Here is a 20061-nt window from a genome sequence, read left to right as displayed (position 1 = left end):
CAGAATCACAGAATCATCTAGGCTAGAAAAGACCCTGAAGATCATCCAGCCCAGCCGTGGGGATAAGGCCCCTCACAAAGTGACGGTGGCTGCCTCGGCAGCGCGTCCGCGGAGAGGAGCGCGGTGCCGGCCTGCGCCCGCGGGTCGGGCCTGGGCGGGTAGCGCCTCCGCGCAAAGTTCAGCCGTGGTTGGTGTGTCAGGGAGGGCGGATCCGCCGGCTAAATTGAACATTTTGAAGCTCCGGTGAGAAGGTTGATAGAACAGACTCAGAACGGCCAAAGTGTGCCCTCGTGTTACCGCAACCTGGGGCCAAGGACTCGTCTCCCGCTGGGCTCCGGGAGCCCTACAGCTCCTCTCCAGAGGCGGTTCTGTGGCTGGTCAGTCGGGTTGACCCGGCGCTGAGGGATATGGTGGGCTTGAGAACGCTCAGCGTGAGGTTAATGGTTGGACCAGATGATCTTCAGGGTCTTTTCTAGCCTAGATGATTCTGTGATTCTGGTTGCCAGCACACGGTTCACGCTGATTGACTTTTGGGTCAGTTAAATTGCATTATTTAAAATGGATTTTTTCACAAACCTGTTTCTAAATTAAATATAAAGCTTTTAAACATACCAATTTGAGCAAAAGATGTATTAAATTTTACTGTGATTCTTTTTCTCTTGTCAGTTCACAAAGCCTGGTGACGACAGCATTGATTATCCTGACCTGGCTGCGGAGGCAGGTAATTTACTAATAAAGCATTTATATTGATTGTGACACTTTAAGTCTTACATAATCTTTTTATTATACATATGAAGGAACAGCTACTGTTCAGTAAATAGATACATATAAAAAGCAAATCTAAAACTGATAGAACACTTTCACAAAAGTCATAACTGACCTGTCCAACTCACTGCCTTCCAGTACTTAAGTCAGAAGGATAGCTTAAAATTGAATTGGTCACTTAAATAATTCTGCACCTACCTAAACTATTCAAACATACTGCCATTGAGACAAACAGCCTTTGTGCATGAACACAGAATTGACTGCATGAAATTTTCAGATAAATGAGCTTGTTCAGAACTCAAAATACTGCAAAATTGTCCTTATGAGAATTAAGATGCAAGACTGTATTAATCATTTGCATCATACAATAAAGAATTTTTACAGCACACTCTCGTTTGTGAATGCATGAATTGTACACACTAGTCTAGATTTGCTTGTTATGGTTGAGAGCTGCTTCTTTTTACCTTTTAAACCTTTCAAACTTTTTCAACTTTTGAACTTTTTTTTTAGGCCAGAAGGCTTTAGCTGATGCTGGGATTCCGTATTCAATGGTGGAGCAGGCATGTGTGGGTTATGTTTATGGTAAGTAATGTCATTTGATTGGGATGTGATTGCATTGAGATGATTGATTGCAGACATCTGTGTGGATAAAGTTTATCCACATCTATGTGGATAAAATATGGGGGATCCCATCTGTTTCAGGTTATGATAGTTCTACAAAATGACATGATTAAATATCTCAAACTTCTTAAAAATTACTACTTTTAGTGATCACAGATCTATGTCTGTTTACTTGTGGAGTTTACAGTTCCATAAAATTGCAAATGTGTTTCATACAAGTAGCTCTTTCAGCAAGATCAGGTGGTATATTTATTCAAGTGGTGCAAAACTCATTTGTTATAAATTTATGGCGATAGACCTGAAAATTCTTTTATGCTTTATGTGATGCTCTGTGTGCACTAAGCCCCACATATCTGCTTGCTCGCTACTCCCTGATGGGATGGGGCAGAGAATTGAGAGAGTAAAAGTGAGAAAACTCATGGGTTGAGATAAAGACAGTTGAACAGGTAAAGTGAAAGCTGTACATGCAAGCAAAGCAAAACAAGGAATTCATTTGAGTGCTTCCCATCAGCAGGCAGGTGCTCAACCACCCCCAGAAAGGCAGGGCGTGACGGTTACTTGGGAACACAAATGCCATCACTCCCAACAGTCCTCTCCTTCCTCCTTCTTCCCCCAGTTTTGTATGCCGAGCAGGATGCCATATGTATGGAATATCCCTTTGGGCAGCTGGCGACAGCTGTCCCGGCTGTTTCCCCTCCCAACTCCTTGTGCAACCCCAGCCTACTCGCTGGTGGGGTGGTGGGAGAAGCAGAAGAGGCCTTGGCTCTGTAAGAACTGCTCAGCAGTAACAGAAACATGCCTGAGTTATCAACAATGTTTTCAGCACAAATCCAAAGCATAGCCCCATACTAGCTACCATGAAGCAAATTAACTCTATCCCAGCTAAAGCAAGCACATTCTTCACCCATTATTCCATACCGTTTATGTTATGATCAGGTCCCACAGTATCCAATACATCCTCATTAACCCCCACCTCCTTCCTATCATTTGATGTAATAGATGGATATCATTCCCTTAGTCTGTGGACTGCCCCTGTAAAATGCCTGCAGAATGTCCATTGAGGTCATTTAGTCTGTGTCTCTGGGCTCCATCTGTTACAGTGCTCACTCGGGACGGGAGAGGTGATGTGTTACATGGAGGTATTGGGCACCAGAGCCACCTCAGGGCAAGTCACTGCTGCATTACCTCTGCTTCCTGTAAGGCTTGTCCTCCGCTGATTCAGGTGGTTCCTGCTATAGTAGTTCCCATAATGTGCAACGTAAATCCTGGGTTACAGAAACGTAAAGATATTTCCATTACAACCTCCAACCCTGGCCCCTTTGGGCCAAACCATCGTGTTTAATGTTGCAGTTAACTCCCCTTACCCTGGCTCCAGGCTGGACTTAACCTGCAGGCTGTGGTCCCTTAGGGGTGTACCTGCTCCAAGCAGAGCCTTATCTGTGAGCCACAGTCTGTTCAGGGCTGTACCTGCTGACACACCCACAGTCACCTTGAGGTGCATCTGTTCCAGCGTGGCCTCACCTGTGGGCCACAGTGCCTTCAGAGATACACCTGCTGTGGCACAGACATAACCACTGCCCGGATGCTTTGAGATGTACCTGCTCTGCTGTGGACTTATCCACGGCTGCACACGGACTCATCCACAGATCACAGTCCTTCAACTCAAGTTCACGCTGGAGTTCCAGACTGGCCAGTACAGCCGTGATACCTGTAAGCAGCTTCCGAGCTGCACCTCCGAGATGTTTCTGTCCAGTTTGCTTTTCTTTCATGGATTCACAGCCTGTTGTCACAGAAGCAGGACAAACTTTTGTTTTTAAAATCTGATGATTTTCTTGTTACTAAGGTTCTTGTACTGGGGATATTTGAGACACATACTCAAGATGAGATTTCAGAAGTTGAAGCTTACAGTTCAAGTGGTAGCATTGCACGGACATGGTGGGATTTCTTTTTGCTGATGAAGTTTGTGTGTGTACCTTATTCTAATGCTGTCTCTCTGTATAAAGGTGACTCAGCCAGTGGACAACGGGCTGTCTATCACAGTTTGGGTATAACTGGCATTCCTATCATTAATGTTAACAATAACTGTGCTACTGGATCAACTGCTTTGTTCATGGCCAAACAGCTAGTAGAAGGAGGTGAGTTGTTCTGCTCTGGGGCTCGGTAATGCATATTCTCTATTTCTACAAAAGTAACTTGAATGAAGAACGGAATTAGTGAATGTGTGAATACTTCAAGTTGTAAATGTCCTATCCTCATAGGCAAAATTGTGTTTTCTGCCTCAGCTGAAAAGGTTGGTCTGTTGTATATACAAGCATAAGACCAAGCACTTTTAAAAGAGTAAGACTATCACTATGAACTAGAGCATTATGTGTGCACCTAAGAAACTATGTCTGTGATGCAGTAACATGGTGTATACGGATATAAATGTCCTATCCTGTGGCATAAGCTGTACGAACATAGTAAGCTAGTTAAGTTTTTTCTGGAAGAATTGTTTGGAGCAGTGCAGAACAAATTGCATTATAGTACTGCAAGACGCTATTTTTTTTTTTTTTTTTTTGTTAACTTGAAGTTAACACAAGTGTTTGACTATAACATTTTTGGAAGAGGGAGAAGAGAGCAACACCTTGTGACAGGCTATGCTTTCAGCTGACAGATGAGTGTTTCCTCTGTGGACTTTGATACCTTCTTGCACTTAAATGCTGATTTTTCTGAAATGGAAATTCTCATTCTATATTATTTTGGTATTTGTAGTAGAGACATAAGTGTTTGGTCATCTGAGATAGTTGCTGTCAAAATAGTTTAGAAATAAAACATTCTTCAGTATCAATATGTCTGTATTGATACCATTCCCACCCCAATTTGACTCTTTCAAAAATGAAGGAGGAAGAGCAGCTAGTAGATGTTTATGTATGGTTATTGTAACCGAATACTTGTTAGTACATAATGTCATTTATAATTACATTGTGTTTTAAATAGCCACAAATTTTATTTTTAGGTTTGGCAGACTGTGTTCTGGCACTTGGCTTTGAGAAGATGTCAAAAGGGTCTCTTGGTTCAATTGTAAGTGTCTGAAACACTTTATACATTTTATTATATTCACAGGTGACATACACCTCATTCTTTTGAGAAAAATCCTCATAAATACCAGTTGCTTTAAGATGTTGCTGTAGATGATTACAAAATAAACCATTATTTTGATCCACGGAAACTTTTAATGACTTTTATGATTCTGATTGCAGCTATGATATACCAATTTTGTATGGAATGTTTTAGAATTAATTTTACATAGTGTGTCATGCTTCTAGTATTTTGCCAAGTATATGTTAAAGGCCGGGTTAATAGGGAATAATGAAAGTATCAGATAGAATACTGAAGCACTGAGCAATTGAAGTGTCTTCCTCGAAATGACACAGCAAATCACAGAAAAAATCTGGGTCTTCTGGATTTTGGCTTAATGCTTACTCAGTTGACCAATTAACACACTTTTCTAAAAACCAGCAACTTCTGTAAACCTTTCTTTCTTGTCTCTTTGTTTTTACTGAAGAAGTAGGGGGGTGGTGGGGTGGTGTTTGTATTTTGCCTTATGGCAAGCAGCATTAGAGCCTATATGTCACTTAACTACAGAACTGCCAAATGAAAATGTCTTCAGAGGTTTGGGTGAGCAATGTTAAATTTAACAACTGTTTCAAATGACTAGGAGTTATCTTTAACATGCTTTATGATATTTGTTTAAGCTTCATTGAAAATACTAGTATAGTAATAAATTTATAACTTGGAACTATATAGGATATTAAGCTGAGGTGAAAAATACCAGAAGTCCTCTGCTGAAAACAGTAACTCTGATAGAAATCACAAAGTAGTGGTCCTTGCCCTGAATCAGTGCAGTGATTATAATGTTAGGTATTTTCTGTTTATTTACTCTTTCTTATAGTTGGGAGATTATGAATGCTTCAAAACATGTGACTAAAAGGCAACATACTATCCAGTGGAATCGTTAAAATATCAGAAAAATGTCTATTTTGCTTGAAATCCTGCCACTTTTGTGGCGATGTTGTAAGGAAAAGGAAATGATGACTTACTTTATAACTGTTTCTCTTCTTTTTAGTTTACAGACAGAGCTAGTCCAATTGACAGACATTTGAAAGTTATGATAGATAAATATGGCTTAGCAAGTGCTCCAATAGCACCTCAGTTGTTTGCAAATGCTGGCAAAGAATATATGGCGATACATGGTATGTTAAAATACGTTTTTTTCATTGTCCTATTTTAATGAAATGATTAAAATATATATATATATTAAGATATTGGTTTTTTTTTTTTTAAATTCTAGCATTCAGTGTCCTTTCTTTTACCCAAGTACTACAACTGCAACATCTATAGCTATGGGAATACATTTGGATAAAGAGTTATCTACAGAAAAGTTGGTGATGCATAGGCAAACAAAACTATCAGGAGACAAAATTAAGGCTATGATACAGAGTGTCTAGTAATCATGCTAATGGTATGGGTTGTAGTAATCATGCTAATGGTATGGGTTGTGCATCTGTAAGGTCTGGGTTGCATAACTCCCTGCATTTTTTTCCTTGTGTCTTAGGATGAGTAGATAGGCCTGGGACTGAATTGTTTGACAAAAGCTTTCAGGTATTTGATTCAATCAATGTATAGTACTAGGCTGCTGCTGCTGCCATTTCTTACCCCCTCACCGGAGAAGGGAATTGGCTCCAAGGTAACAGGCTGGGCTGTTGAGCATCTTTTATTTGCACTTAGTTTTAGACTAGCATATGGAAGAATTTTAAACTTAGATTCTAGTATTTCACTGCAGCTGTTCTGCACCAATAGGAAAATGAGCATTCAGGTTTCAGTAATGTAATAATGCCTCAAATAAAATGCCCTTATTTTCTGTATTTTTATGTTAGTAAATGTTAAATATCCAAATAGGATGTTCTGTTAGCTAAAACTCGGCCATGTTTAGAATTCTTTATCTAATTTTTAGACCTAAGTTGAGTTCTGTGGAAAACCTTGATAACAATGAGTCGCTTGTAAAGGTCAAATTCTTATGACATGGTATTTAAAATGCTGTTAGCACTGTTTGGGTAAACAGGGTAGTTCAACACAGCTTTCTTTTCCCCTGCCAGGGACAAGTCCAGAATACTTTGCAAAAGTTGCTATGAAGAATCATAACCATTCAGCTGAAAACCCGTGAGTATAATGTGCTCTACCTCTATATTGAACATACGTTGCTGTTAGAAAATTCTTGCAAAATTGTGTATTATTTTAGAAGTACTTTGCAGTGTATATTCTTTATTTTGGAATGAGAATGATACCCAGCATAAATTCTATATCCAGTGTCTTACACTTTGTAAAAACAGCTTTACAGCTGCCTAATAGTATGATAGTAGTATATCTACTGCTAAAGGTTGTGCTAAAACTAAGGTGGCATCTATATGTTTTTCTTAGGTATTCCCAGTTCCAACAGAAGTACTCATTTAATGAAATTCTGCATTCTCGCAAAATTTTTGATTACTTGACTGTCTTACAGTGTTGGTAAGGAGATAACTTAGCATTGTGAAATAAATCTTGATTTTTTTTTTTTTGTTTTTTAAAGACAAATATGGTAGGACATCTATTTAAATAAAAGTTTGTGTGTAAATTAAAATTTATGGATTATTTAAAGTAAAACTTCTTATAAATAAAGCAAATGTAGAATCTCTGTCTTGCCCAAATGCTATCTAGATACTTGTTCACAGTATAATACAGCAAGCTGAAATATGTTTTGTACTTTGGAGCTTTCAGGTCATTCTGTATTTCACCAATGTGCATCTGTTGCTGTAAAGTGTTAATTCTTCTTTCCTATACACTCCTGAAAGACTTGTTAATGTTTATAGCCAAGTAGAAGCATTGATTTTTTTTTTTTTTCTAAATTGAAAAACTTTAATGTTAAGTTTCTATTTTGATGTCATGCTTTTTCAAATGTCTCTTACAAATATTACTGAAAGTATCCAGCAAACACTGGTGGAATTTACAGTTTCAGTGGCATCAAGCACTGTTTGTCCTTTTTGTTTCTTGGTTTGTATTAAAAGATAGTTCTATGGAAGATTGGCATTACTAATTTAGAATGATGACATCATTATTTTTCTTTCAATCAGTCCAACATCAGATGGTGCTGCAGCTGCAGTTCTGGCTAGCGAGGAGTTTGTGAAAAGGATGAAGTTACAGCCAAAAGCTGTGGAAATTCTAGCACAGGTGATGGCTTCTGATTATCCAAGCACATTTGAAGGAAACAGTTGTATAAAGGCGGTAAGTTTACGGTTTTGTATTCCCTGATACTCCTCAAGGGTTTTTTTTAAGAAAGTCCTAATGATACTATAGAGGTTTCTGTGACAGTAAGTAAAAAAATTATACTTTGTGGTGAATGTCAAAGTAATTTCATTTGGGCAGGTGGAGTAAGCAGAGGGTATGGTTGTGGAATAAGAGTAACAAATTTATAAACAGGCTATCAGAAACCTAGTTTTTAACAAATTATTTAAAGGCTACTTTTTAAACAATTTGAACAGCAAGAAAAGCATTTCTTCCATTTTTCTGTTTATAAGAGTAATGAAACTTAAACCAGTTTTACTTATTTCTGTAGCTGAAATAACCTGTTGGGTATAGTCATCGTTACTTGCTTAAGTAGAATAAAGGAAAAGACCCGAACTGCAAAATTTCGATCCCACTGCGTATTGATTAAAATAATTGGATGTAAGTCAAACCTTTAGAATACCCAATACTTTCTACTGCAGTCATGTTCTGTTTGGGTTTCAAATGCAATTCTAGTCAGAAGGCTGATAGAAAAAGGTAGCAAAATGGTTTGAGAATTTGTTTCAAGGCTGCTGTTCTGAATCATGCAGAGGAGGAGCAATTTGGCTTGTGAGCAAGGTTGAGAAACTAGAGAATTTCCCACAAAAAGTTTCCACATGCCAACAGTGACACCTAGAATATATTATTTCTTTCTATACAAATCATATACAAATGAATATTAAACTCTGTGATATGTGATACATTAAAATAAATTAGAAGGCCACCTCCTACAGGTTACTTTCATTTACAGGATATATAGAAGCATGTTTAAAATTAAGTGTAGAATTGAAATTGCTAGCTATTCTTCTTGTTGCAGATTGGCTATGATATGACTAAAAAAGCTGCAGAAAAATGTTTTCAAAAAACAGGCCTAAAACCTACAGATGTTGATGTGATCGAACTTCATGACTGTTTCTCTGTTAATGAATTAATTACCTATGAAGCTCTGGGACTCTGTCCAGAAGGTAACAGCATCAATGGAGATCATTGTTTTATTAAAAATATTTATCTGTTCATGTAATTAAAACTTTGAATTTTCTACTGGACAGATTTTTATATTTCAAGGTCTTATTAGCTAACCTCATAAGAGGGAAAAGCACATTACTACTGTAGTAACATAGGAAGACCTGCAAACTCTAAAATTAGTTTAACAAATGAGTGTGTTACTGTGAAGAACTATACAAAGGAAGTTTAAGTGTTGGACGACTATCTGAAAGAGTATGGCTACCTTGGGCAGGGATGGCTCTTTTAAGCAAGCAGAGCAAGGAAATGAAGGACTCTTGTGATCTTTTGCAGTATTATGCCCCTTTTTCAGAGCTATATACTTACCCACCCCAAGATTTCCCTCCATCTTTTTTCTTATTAAAAGGAAATACAAAATCAGACAAGAATTTTCCCTAGAGATCCTTACCAAGTTACTTATCTTTGATACGACTTTTTTTTAAATCTTGAAACATATTTGCCTTTGAAAATACAGAGTTGTTGGCAAGCTCTGAACATGCCTCTAAAGTCAACTGTATAACAGTACACATTCTGTCCAGATTAGTTTAATTTCATCAAAGTGAGTGGATTTACAATAGGTTAAATGGCAGTGGAGTTTAGTTCTGTGTATGCAATCAAACCATTAAAATTTTCTACTGAAGAAGGTCTTGTTTGATTTTAAATAAGTAATACATTGAACGGCTACTTCAGTATTTGAAATATTTTAACGTTAAATGTATTCTTGCTTTGAATAAATAATCATCTGATCTAATCTTTCTCTAATTTGTTTTTAACTAATTTTGAGAAAATATCATACTCTATCACTAGATGGTGTATTAAGTCTAAGCTTTCTCCTCACTGAAACAGAAGTTCATACAACTTCAGTAAGACATTATATTTGCATTTGAATGCTTGCTTTTTACTGTCTTTGCTGTGTTTTTATGGTATGTGCTGTAAAAATGGTAAATGTTGACATTAAGCTTTTTAGCTTCATTCCTTTAATCGAAGATACAGAAGAATCCTGATGGTATTTGTCTATTTGACCTGTAAGTCTTGTGTATGGCAATTTAATAGTGCAAGTCTCACCACCTTTCCGTCACTCTGACTTTAATTTTGAAACTTATCTTGAAACAGTAGACTAATTAGATGCAGAGATTAGTGAAGTGGCTAAACCACATTGTGGATTTGGATGTGCAAGACTAACCTGGTATTTCATTTAATGGCAGAAGTTATAAATACAGGTAATATGGCAGATTTTTTTTTAATTTTTTTTTTTTTTTAGACTTCAAAGTTAATAACGTAGGCTGAAGAAGCTGGTACGAAAATAAAGGAGTAAGACGGGTTAAAAGGATAACTGTCTGATGAAAGCATGGGAACTAATGATCTGGAAAGCTAAGCAATTCTAAGCATTAGTCCTATGAATGGTTTTATTGATTATCTTAATACAGCCCAGGGTACCATTAGCCTTCTTTGTGGAAAGGGCTTATGTCCAACTTGGTGTTCACCAGGACCTCCATCTCCTAAGAGTCACAAATTACAGCTAATCCCTCTTTTTACAAAAAACATAGTTATTACTGCAGTTTCTTTAATAAAATCATGAAAGCTTCATTATATCATAATACTGTATATCAACAAAACAGTTTGACAGCAAATTTAAAACTTTTGTATCAAACACTAGCCCTCTTACTACTTTGCCATGTTACGCTTTTTCCAGTGATATAAGCAAGTCTCATTAATGTAGTTTGGCTAATCTCAATGTGCTCTTTGTAAAATCTGTGGTGTAGTATTTCTTAGGTTTTGACTGACATGCAGCATCTTTGGTAAGTCACAGCAGAAATGAAAAATCACTTAAACCCAAAAAATAACATCCTTTATAAATACTGTTTTGTAGGGAAAGCATGTGACCTGATTGACAGAGGAGACAATACTTATGGAGGAAAATGGGTTATTAATCCTAGTGGTGGCTTGATTTCAAAGGGACATCCTCTTGGTGCTACAGGTATGCAAAACCATTTCATTTAGGCATGCCAGTTAGATATGAGAGAGAGCTCTTGAGCAGGCAGATGCTTCCCACTTGTATTTGTCTGTATGAAACATGAGGGCTTCTTACAGCTAGGAGTTGATCCTCATCTTCAGCTAATGCAGGCATTAGGGAGTTTGACCATGTAGGATTGCCCAAACCAAAAGAGTTGGTGTGTGAATTCCATTTTACTTAATTCTATGGTGCTTTTTTTCTGTTGTTATGAAAGCAGCCTCCAAAACAGCTTAACTTTTTTTCTAAATAATTGCTCAATAGGACAACTTCTGCTGAATGTAGTTTGAATAACTATTTTCATATGTTGTCATTCTTTAAAATTCAGATTTTGGAGACTCTTACTGCATTTGAATAGCCTATACCCTTATTGGCTGTAATAAAAGCTATTTCTGTTAAGCCTTGGATGTCAAGGTATTTATCTGATATTTATAACAGAAGCTCAGTCACCATTTCCCAGCAACATAGATTCTCCTTCTTTTTTTTTTTTTTTTTTTCTGTTTTGCTTTTTGTTTTCTTTAATCTGCTACGCTTGCTTCCAAATGAGATGGCTCTTGGATAACATGTGTTTGGATTTGTGAAGATAATTCACCGTCCTTGTTTGGAAAGGACAAGTTGTCAGAAAACTGGAGAAGAGGAAACCTGTAAAACAAGAAACCTTAATCTACATAGCAATAACAGCTAGATAATCTGCAGTTAGTGGGGGGAGGGGGCGGTACTGAGATATTGGGAAACTTTGGAAGGAAAATGTTCCAGGTAAATGAGACTGTGAGTATCTGTAACAGGATGAGAGTATTATACTGCTAGGTTTGTGGTAGATTTTTGTCATTTACCCAGTGATAAATGTAGAGGCAATTACTGGCAATGCCTCTCCCTACTGCCATTGGATGGGGGGGCAGAGTCATTAAAATGCAGAAAATGACACATCTATAGACTGTCAGCTTAATTTCACTATATAACAGTCTTGAGGCTAGCTGTATGCTAATCAGAAGTCATGTAAATCATCTTAAATTGCCAAATTATTCCAGGGCAGGTTCTACCATGGTACACATTCTCTCCTTGAGGCTGAGAGGATGTAAATGAAACCTGTTAATTCTCATCTATGACTAGAATTATAAAACTTCTTACCTATCCTCTTTGTTATGTTATGGCAACATGTGAAATTTGGTGCATAAAATGCAGATTTATCCTCTGTCTTGCCCAAAGGCCTACAGAGCAGTCCAGGGCAAGGGAGAGGAAGTGATGGAGATCTGTGGATGATGGAGTGAAGAAGAATACATGTGTGTGTGGCGGAACTGGATCGTAATTGCAGAAATAGCCAATGGAATAGTACGGGGAGGCCTAGGGTAATCTGAAAATCAGGGCTATAACGAAAAGGGATTTGCCTTCAGTTTGGGCCTCCCCAAAAGATATATATTTCTCTGTATCTAAGCTGTCAGGAATTAGCTTTCTGAAATCCTATTGCACGTATTCGCTTAACAGCTTGCCAGGGAAGGGAGTTTATGGAACATGCCTGCAGTACGTTCCTTGCCTCGTTTAACCAGCCACTCTCTGTGCTCGACTTCTCAGGCCTGGCGCAGTGCGTCGAACTCTGCTGGCAGCTGCGCGGCCTGGCCGGGAGCAGGCAGGTCCCGGGGGCAAAGGTCGCGCTGCAGCACAACTTGGGCATCGGCGGCGCCGTGGTGGTCACCCTCTACGTCATGGGCTTCCCCGAGGCTGCCAGGTGAGAGCCCCGCGGGCCTTGGCCGCCCGCAGCGCTTAGGCGAGACGGGAGGCTCGGGTTCCGCGGCCTAATGCCCTGGGAGAAGAAGTGGTGGGGTAGCTGAGGGTCTGCCCTCTGCGTGAGGCTGACTAACTGCGGAGGAAAAAAGAGGCCTTACAAAATAGTCACTTTTCAGACTTTATAGAGCACAGCGCAAGAAAATGCACTGCTGAATGAAAATGCGTGTTCAGCATTCGTGAACGTGCGGTTAGACTGACAGTGGAAACTTTCACTGGGGGTTCAGTAGTGATGTCAACTAAGCTCACTCTGTGTTCACTGTACTCCTGTATCTTTGTGCTTCAAAATTTACTACTTTTAGAATTGTTTGCCTCTGTGCAAGGAAGAAATTCCACTGTAAACTGGAACTTGCTCAGAAGTTAGAACTGTTGTGTACCTACAGCACTGCAGGTGTATACAGAGATTATAATGTTCACCCAGCATCTTAATCCTGATAAACAGTATGCACTGTGAGTTACAAGGTATTGAAAAGAGCAGACTGGCCCATAAAAATGGCTCACGTGATTTTCTGTAAGGAGAAGTCTAATGCTTGGAGGAAAAAAAAAAAGCTAGCAAAACAAAGAAACACTTCCAAGAACAAAATAGGCCACATAAAAATGAATTAATTGAAACTGGGGACTTGACAAGAAAAGACATTCCTGGGAATAGGGATACCCACTGCCTTCACTGCTAAAATTGTTAATAGTTGGGTTTTATGAAGAATTGTTGTCAGCTGCATGTGTTACATGTGGTATTTTAAGTACTTGCTAGAATTCAGGCATGTTACTTGTCCAGTCCTGACTAAAGAATTTGCACTTGGAATTGTAGCATCCATCAGAGTGAGAGGAGAACTCTGGTGTGAAGCTGTCTTTTAGTCTGCTATAGTTCTATGCTCAGATGGACAGGAATTGAGAGGAAATACTTAAAATTTGTAAACATAATTTCAGGAGAGGCTTTTTTAATGCACTGTTGCCTTTACGTTTTCACTTTCAACCTTGCTTAGAAAGATTGAGCCACTCTTTTTTGGGTTTTATGGTTTTGGTTTTAAAGCAGAAGGGTGACAGTATAATCAGTGGAAGAGGTAAGGAGAGAAACAGTTGAATTTTGAAGGGCTGCAGCAGTAGCTTTTGTAGTACAGTGTCAGAAGTGATAATCTTATCACTACTGTAATCTGTAAGCAGTTAGACCATATGAGAAAATAGGTTTGTTACAGGAAAAAAGATATCTTCCCATGGATTCTCTTCAAACATGCTCAAAAAATTTGGCAGTGGGGTTTGGTACACAGTTTTAAACCTGAGAGGAAGATTGTTACAGGAAGTACAGTATTTTCCATTGCTTTGAGCTTTTTCTTTAAAAATACTGTACTTTAATGAAACAGGGAATCTGTTGCTATTTGTATACTCTTTGCCTTGAGGTACTGCTAGAAGTCTAACTTACTACAGGTTGCTTCACCTACATTGGTATTAAGAATTTTAAAACTTCTTTCTTAAGAACAACTCAGAAAAGAGAAATCTTAGCAATACTAGTTTCATCTTACATTAGAGAAGCTTAAAAACCTTTAGCTCTCCCAAAGACTTTGTGTGCAGGAGATAAGGGACACAAGGAGTTGCACTAATGTGTATCAGACTTTGGAACAAAACAGTGCGGCTAATCTGTTCAGACACTGCTTATGTAATTGAGTCATGTTGTGTATTGTGTAATTAAGGGAAAGGTGGTGGCATTTCATGTTTATGAAGATACTTCATACCCTTTTTTCTACAGCAATGGAGGTAGACAATCATTGGATTCAGATCTAGCCTGTAATTAGTGGCTTTAGTAATAGCTGCCAAGAATGTGTACATCAAGGTAAATGACAGCCAGACTTGATCCATTTTGGATTAGTCTTTGAAACAGTTCTGCTTTTTTTTTTTGACACTTTACCATTTTACATCTTGTTAGTACAGCCTTGGTTTATTAGTAAAATTGATGTCTTTTTCAGATGAGACAGTCTCTACTGTTGCTACCTTACTTACAGTACTTACAGATGTACTTACTGTACATCTACTTAGCATCACACAAATAAGTTCTAGCAATGTTGCTTAAGTGATTCTGTCACTTTAACAATGTAAAACCTGACCACAGTTTTAAACTCTGTTACCAAGATATGGTAATAATTGTAAACTTGTTTTGCTTGAATTGCCATTTCTTTGGACATCTCTGTACTTCAGTTCTGGGTGCCTCTTCAAATGAAGAATAAGGTTTCATGCCGCTATCAGGTCATGCAGGATGACTGCTTCAGAAAATCAGGAATAATGCTTAATAGCTCTTGTGACAGTTAAGAGACCCACTTGAATTGGGAGGGAAAAGGGGATTTGTTTTGCCAAAAGAAAGATTTCTCTGAGATGGTGAATGTGCGGCACTCTCTTCACACAATAGTGTAATGATTTATTTTCATTATAAAATTAGGGTCCTGTCTGTACATGCAAAAACATCTGGATACTTGATTGTAATTCAAGCTATGAAGGCCATCAGAGAGTAATCTTCACTTTGATATCATATATTGCTCTATACTCATAGAATCACAGAATGGTTTGTGTTGGAAGGGACCTTAAAGATCACCCAGTCCCACCCCCCTGCCATGGGCAGGGACACCTTCCACTAGCCCAAGTTGCCCAAAGCCCTGTCCAACCTGGCCTTGAAGATACTGCTAAAGTGTTTCAGTGTGGCTGTTCTCACTGGTGTTAGGTCTAATCATACTAATTTGAAGATACTGAAAATGTGATTAAAGGTATGTAAATGAATGGGTTTTTCATTGCAGCACTGGCCGTATTGCGGCTGTGCCTCTCAGCGCAACTGTTGATGGATTTAAGGCACATTTGGTCTTCAAAGAGATTGAAAAGAAGCTCCAAGAGGTATTTGGCTATTGATTTTTTTACTTAAAACAGGATTTTAATTTATGACAGAACATGGTATGAAACCTAATGGGAATATAGTAGCATCAATCACTTCCTCAGTACTTCTCGTTGAAACAAATGTTACAGCTTTGAATTTTGCTGTGTCAGAAATCTTTCTACGCTGTCCCATAATGTTAAATCATTTTTTCTTTAGAGAGCTACTACCTGTTTAAGGGTATTTCACTAAAAGCAAGTTTAGGTTATATGTGAGGGGCTTGCTAATTAACACACAAGAAACTTTGTGTTTGGTGTTTGTTGCTCACTTTATAAGTGTGTTTAGAAGAAATCACATTTTGTCAGACTTGCATAACGACAAGACTGTTAGGACAGTGGTTGTTTTTCTTAGTTGATAGCTTTTAATATAGATAGTCATAGTCTGTGTTTGTGGGGTTTTTTTATTATTTTGTTTTTATAATGGTTGTTTAAGTGATGCCTAATAGAGGGAAATAAATACTTCTATGTTGGTAGAAAGGGTAAAGGTTTTTGAATGACTTTCTGTTTAATTCAAACTACTTTAAAATTATTTTGAAGTAAATGAATAATTTGCATATTATTACATGATCATTACAGGAAGGAGAGCAGTTTGTCAAGAAAATTGGTGGGGTCTTTGCCTTCAAAGTAAAAGATGGTCCTGATGGGAAAGAAGCAACTTGGATAGTAGATGTGAAAAATGGTAAAGGGTCTGTGGCAGTTAATTCAGGTCAGTGCTATTTTATTATGTCATTTCAGGAAATACATACAACTAATGACAATAATACAAATTCATATTTTGTTTAACCTGTAGTGACCTTGAACAAAAGTGGTGTAGATCTATCTTAGTTTTAAACTTTTCATATTACTGACATTTTAAATCCATGATGTTTTGGACCAAGAAGTAAACATCTTCTACTCTGAATTCAATCTAAATAATTGTATATTTTCTCAGAGACTCCAGACATACCTGTCATATGACTTTCACAGGAATCAAAGCTTTTAAAAAAAAAAAAAAAAACACCAAAAATAAAAAATTTAAACCTGAAGGGTTTTGTTGTTCTTGCCTTTTAAAATTTGGGCCAGAAATGTAACTTGTACCCATTTCTTTGGTTGCTTTGTTGGAGACACTGGTAGGTCATAAGCTGGTATGTCTTGTCAAGTTACTTCTCCTCTGCAGATAGTTAAGCAATAAAATTTGACTCATTTCAGTACTGTACCAGCTGACATAAACTTCCAAGTTCTATTTTTAAAAAGGCAGACAAATTTAAGACACAGACTGGTGGTGGGGAACCCATTAGAAGTATTGGAAACAAAAGATTTGTACCCTTGCCATGAAAATGTCTTGTCTTGTATGTGAGCTCATGCATCCTAGTAATGCAAATAAAAAGCCAAAGGCAGCAGTCTGTCCTCAGAATCTCATATATCTATGAACATGTATCATAAAGTTTTTTAATTAAAAACATGACAAGATGAATGAATTCCAAATCAAATCCTAAAGTTACTATTAAAAGAAAAGCAGTGTTTTCTGTTGTATGGACAACATTTTATCAAAGAGGTAAGTTTAATAATCAGATGAGTGTAAGAGATATGTGCATTTTTTGGCTCTTCGGTATATACATTAATATTTCTATCAGAACTTAAAGTAATTTTTCAGCTTATTTCTGGTAAGAAGATGCTGAAAACTTCTGGATTTGAATTAATTCAAATGAGTGCTCTTAGAATGCACGTGTTGTTCACCTTGAAGGAGAGGGCAGGAAATGCCTGAAATTTGTGATGAGTATCTTGAGAGTGTCAGGGGGACAATACATTTATTCTGAGTTGATTGTAATGCTAGTAAATTTAGGCTTGATAAAACTTAAGACCATTGTCAATGCTTGCAATTAACATTGTCTGATTACAAGTAGATTATTATTTCTTTTCAAGAAATGAATTTGCTTAGCACCTTTTAGAAAGGTCCATCTTTCTTCAGGGTTGGACTGGTCTGTGCTACAAGGTGGCACAGATGCCTGTTGGCTGTTGGGTAATCTCTTGCGATATTTTCATAATAGCTCTTACTTGTATGTACTTCGGGTACTGTTTTGCTAACCTGTAGTATCAACAGGTTATTCATGGAGTTGCAGCTTCTGTTACTGTTGAATCTCTCAGTTTTAATCTTCATAGTCAACTCTGTCTTACAGATAAGAAGGCAGATTGTACAATTACAATGGCTGATGCTGATCTGTTAGCTCTCATGACTGGCAAGATGAATCCTCAGACTGTAAGTATAGCAAAGATGAGATGATAAAAGAACAAACTTGTTTGTTTTGAGTGTGTTTAAGTTGAAATAATTTTAAGTAAATTCCATCCTCCAAAACTGCCATGGCTGATAGGAAAAATGACAATTCTTGACTTTCTCTGAACAAATTGGCCAAAGTAAGATTAATCAAGAAAGACAGCATCTACTCTTCTGAACAGATACATATTAACTCAGACATCCTGTAGTAATCCAGAAGGGGGGGATATAATAGTACTTTGTTTGCAGGGAAGGGAGGGAAACTAGTGTTTGACTTAGGAAGGGAGAAATGTTGGCCCTCTTGTTTGAAGGGCTTTACACTCATAGCTGGCATTAGTCTAAGGAATAATCAAGATGCCAAATAATAGAAATTGAGGTGAGCATTCACTGAATGCCTGTGATTATTTGAGGTTTTTTATTCCTCAGTGTCTTAAAAGCAGCCATAGTATACAAGTAAACCAGATGTTTAAGTTAATTTCAAATTGCTGTTCTGTACTTCTAAATCTGAAATGCTCTAGGTAACATTCTTTTAAGTTTTTGGCCTGGTAATCATGGGGTAAATAAGAATTTTCACAAACTGAAGTGTTGTCTAGGAGAAGTTTGAAGGTGAAACACGTTATCGAAATGTTGTTATGTACATGTAGGAAATTCAGAAGCAATTGCAACTTTATATTTACAGTTTGGATATTTTAGTGCATGCAGTTCATGTTTTTACAAGGTCTGGAGGAAAAAACCCAAATCTTTAGCATGTCTGCTTCACAAACTAGACTTTAAAAATTGAATTCATCAGTGACAATTAGTAATGGCTGGGGAGGATTTGAGTAAGAAATCAGTTGTGCCATTTAGTGTGCACTATTGCTTTATTGTCTTCAAGTGAAATACTGAACTTTTATATGAACTGTCATCACCAAAACATTGGGTGTTCTGCCCTGCTTTGTATACAGATCCATCATTACGGTAGTCCAAGAAACAAGCAATACCAAGTTTATTCTCTTTAGGTACCACAAATATAATAAGCATACAACTTCCTCAGTTTACTACTCAGAAAATACATTTGTTGATGATTGTGAGGTGTCTGTAGGCTAAGACCTACACATACGTAACAGCCCAAAACTTTTGAGAGGGGTGCATTTGAAGTAGTACGTTGTGTTGCATTTCATGTGGTCTGTCTTTCTTTTTAGGCATTCTTTCAAGGAAAATTGAAGATTTCTGGGAACATGGGCATGGCAATGAAACTTCAAAATCTACAACTTCAGCCAGGCAAAGCTAAACTTTGAACTTACTAGGGTAAATAGTCAGTATTTTGTAGTCTTGACAAAAAAAGTAGAATGAAACTAGACATTATCAGTAATATGGTGCAGGCTGGGTTTGATAGGAGCTCTCTCTCCTAAATTAATTCTCTTGATAAATTCCATCAGTTTCTCTATGGCTCAGATTTTTAGGCTAAGCTTGAGGCACTAACTCTTACGAATGGTATATGGTGGGTATTCGTGACAATTTTTTGTTTTCATCAATAAGAAAAATTTTATAAAACTTAAGAGTCAAATGAGGCTGCTTACGGTTGTTCAGGTTAGTTGGGAAGAGAGTGAGGAGGGTTATAAATAGCTTGACATATCAAGTAAATGAGTTGCATTTTTTAAAAGCCGTGATAGCAGGTCATACGAATGCTTTCAGACTTCCATTCTAACAAATTTGCTGCTGCTTGAATTAAAATGGTCTTATAAAGGGGATCTCTAACATTTTTTTTTTTAGAATAGGCTTTGGGAATTTGCTATAAAATACTTTTCTTATTACTACTTTGCAATTAAAAAAATATCCAGAATTAAGTAGGAACTAGAACGTTGCTTTGAGATTCACAGGATTTGGTAATACATCACCTTGAAAAAAGATTAGGTTTGCAAGGAGACCAGTGAAGGAGTATCACCAACATCTTACCTGTTTTCTCCTGAGAAAATCTGGTGTTGATCATTATGGATTCCCATCAGTAATGTAAAAAGCTTTAACTTCTCTTTTGGAAAAATGTATTCTGGTTGGAAGTTTAATAGAAAATTAAATATACTTTTCCTGTTCTTCTGTGTGTTTCTTCCTCGGATTTATAAACGTGGATTTCATGTTAATGCACTGAATTGACTGTTTTATGCAGGCTGTCATGAAGGGTGCCTGCAGTCATCCATTTTTTCCTCCTCAGGCTTTGTCAGTAGATACTGGACTGAGATACAGTTTATAGAGTATATGCATCTCACATTCTCACGTATGTGGGCCATGACTGAGGAAAATATGCATAAACTTTCATTTCCTTGGTTTAACTAAAATCCTAATAAAAATGAGCTAATTCAGGCCAATCATTCTGCTTTTCTAGTGTGAATGGTTAACAGATTGATGAGCACTA

At 37.4% G+C, this 20061-nt stretch overlaps 1 protein-coding gene across 1 annotated transcript; it reads left to right on the top strand.

Moving 5' to 3' along the window:
• The first annotated feature begins 670 nt into the window (after nt 1-670).
• Nucleotides 671-19745, top strand: SCP2 (sterol carrier protein 2). Its single transcript, XM_026854303.1, has 15 exons — nt 671-721; nt 1276-1347; nt 3390-3521; nt 4382-4446; nt 5492-5618; nt 6522-6585; nt 6844-6930; nt 7533-7683; nt 8540-8687; nt 10595-10702; nt 12305-12458; nt 15292-15385; nt 15998-16127; nt 17578-17657; nt 18854-19745. Exons 2-15 carry the CDS (start codon nt 1314-1316, stop codon nt 18947-18949), a joined length of 1470 nt encoding a protein of 489 aa, XP_026710104.1. The 5' UTR covers nt 671-721; nt 1276-1313; the 3' UTR covers nt 18950-19745.
• Nucleotides 19746-20061: the final 316 nt, after the last annotated feature.

Source organism: Athene cunicularia (genome assembly GCF_003259725.1).
Source record: "Athene cunicularia isolate RWA chromosome 8 unlocalized genomic scaffold, athCun1 chr8_part1, whole genome shotgun sequence".
Classification (NCBI taxonomy): domain Eukaryota; kingdom Metazoa; phylum Chordata; class Aves; order Strigiformes; family Strigidae; genus Athene; species Athene cunicularia.
This window is presented reverse-complemented; position numbering and strand designations above follow the sequence as displayed.

What these genes read in the sequence shown, in the direction of transcription:
- SCP2 (XM_026854303.1), top strand. Translation starts at nt 1,314, where the DNA reads ATGGTGGAGCAGGCATGTGTGGGTTATGTTTATG. An exon ending in ACATCCTCTTGGTGCTACAG is followed by an intron (nt 10,703 to 12,304) that starts GTATGCAAAACC and finishes TCGACTTCTCAG; the next exon opens with GCCTGGCGCAGTGCGTCGAA. An exon ending in TTGAAAAGAAGCTCCAAGAG is followed by an intron (nt 15,386 to 15,997) that starts GTATTTGGCTAT and finishes TGATCATTACAG; the next exon opens with GAAGGAGAGCAGTTTGTCAA.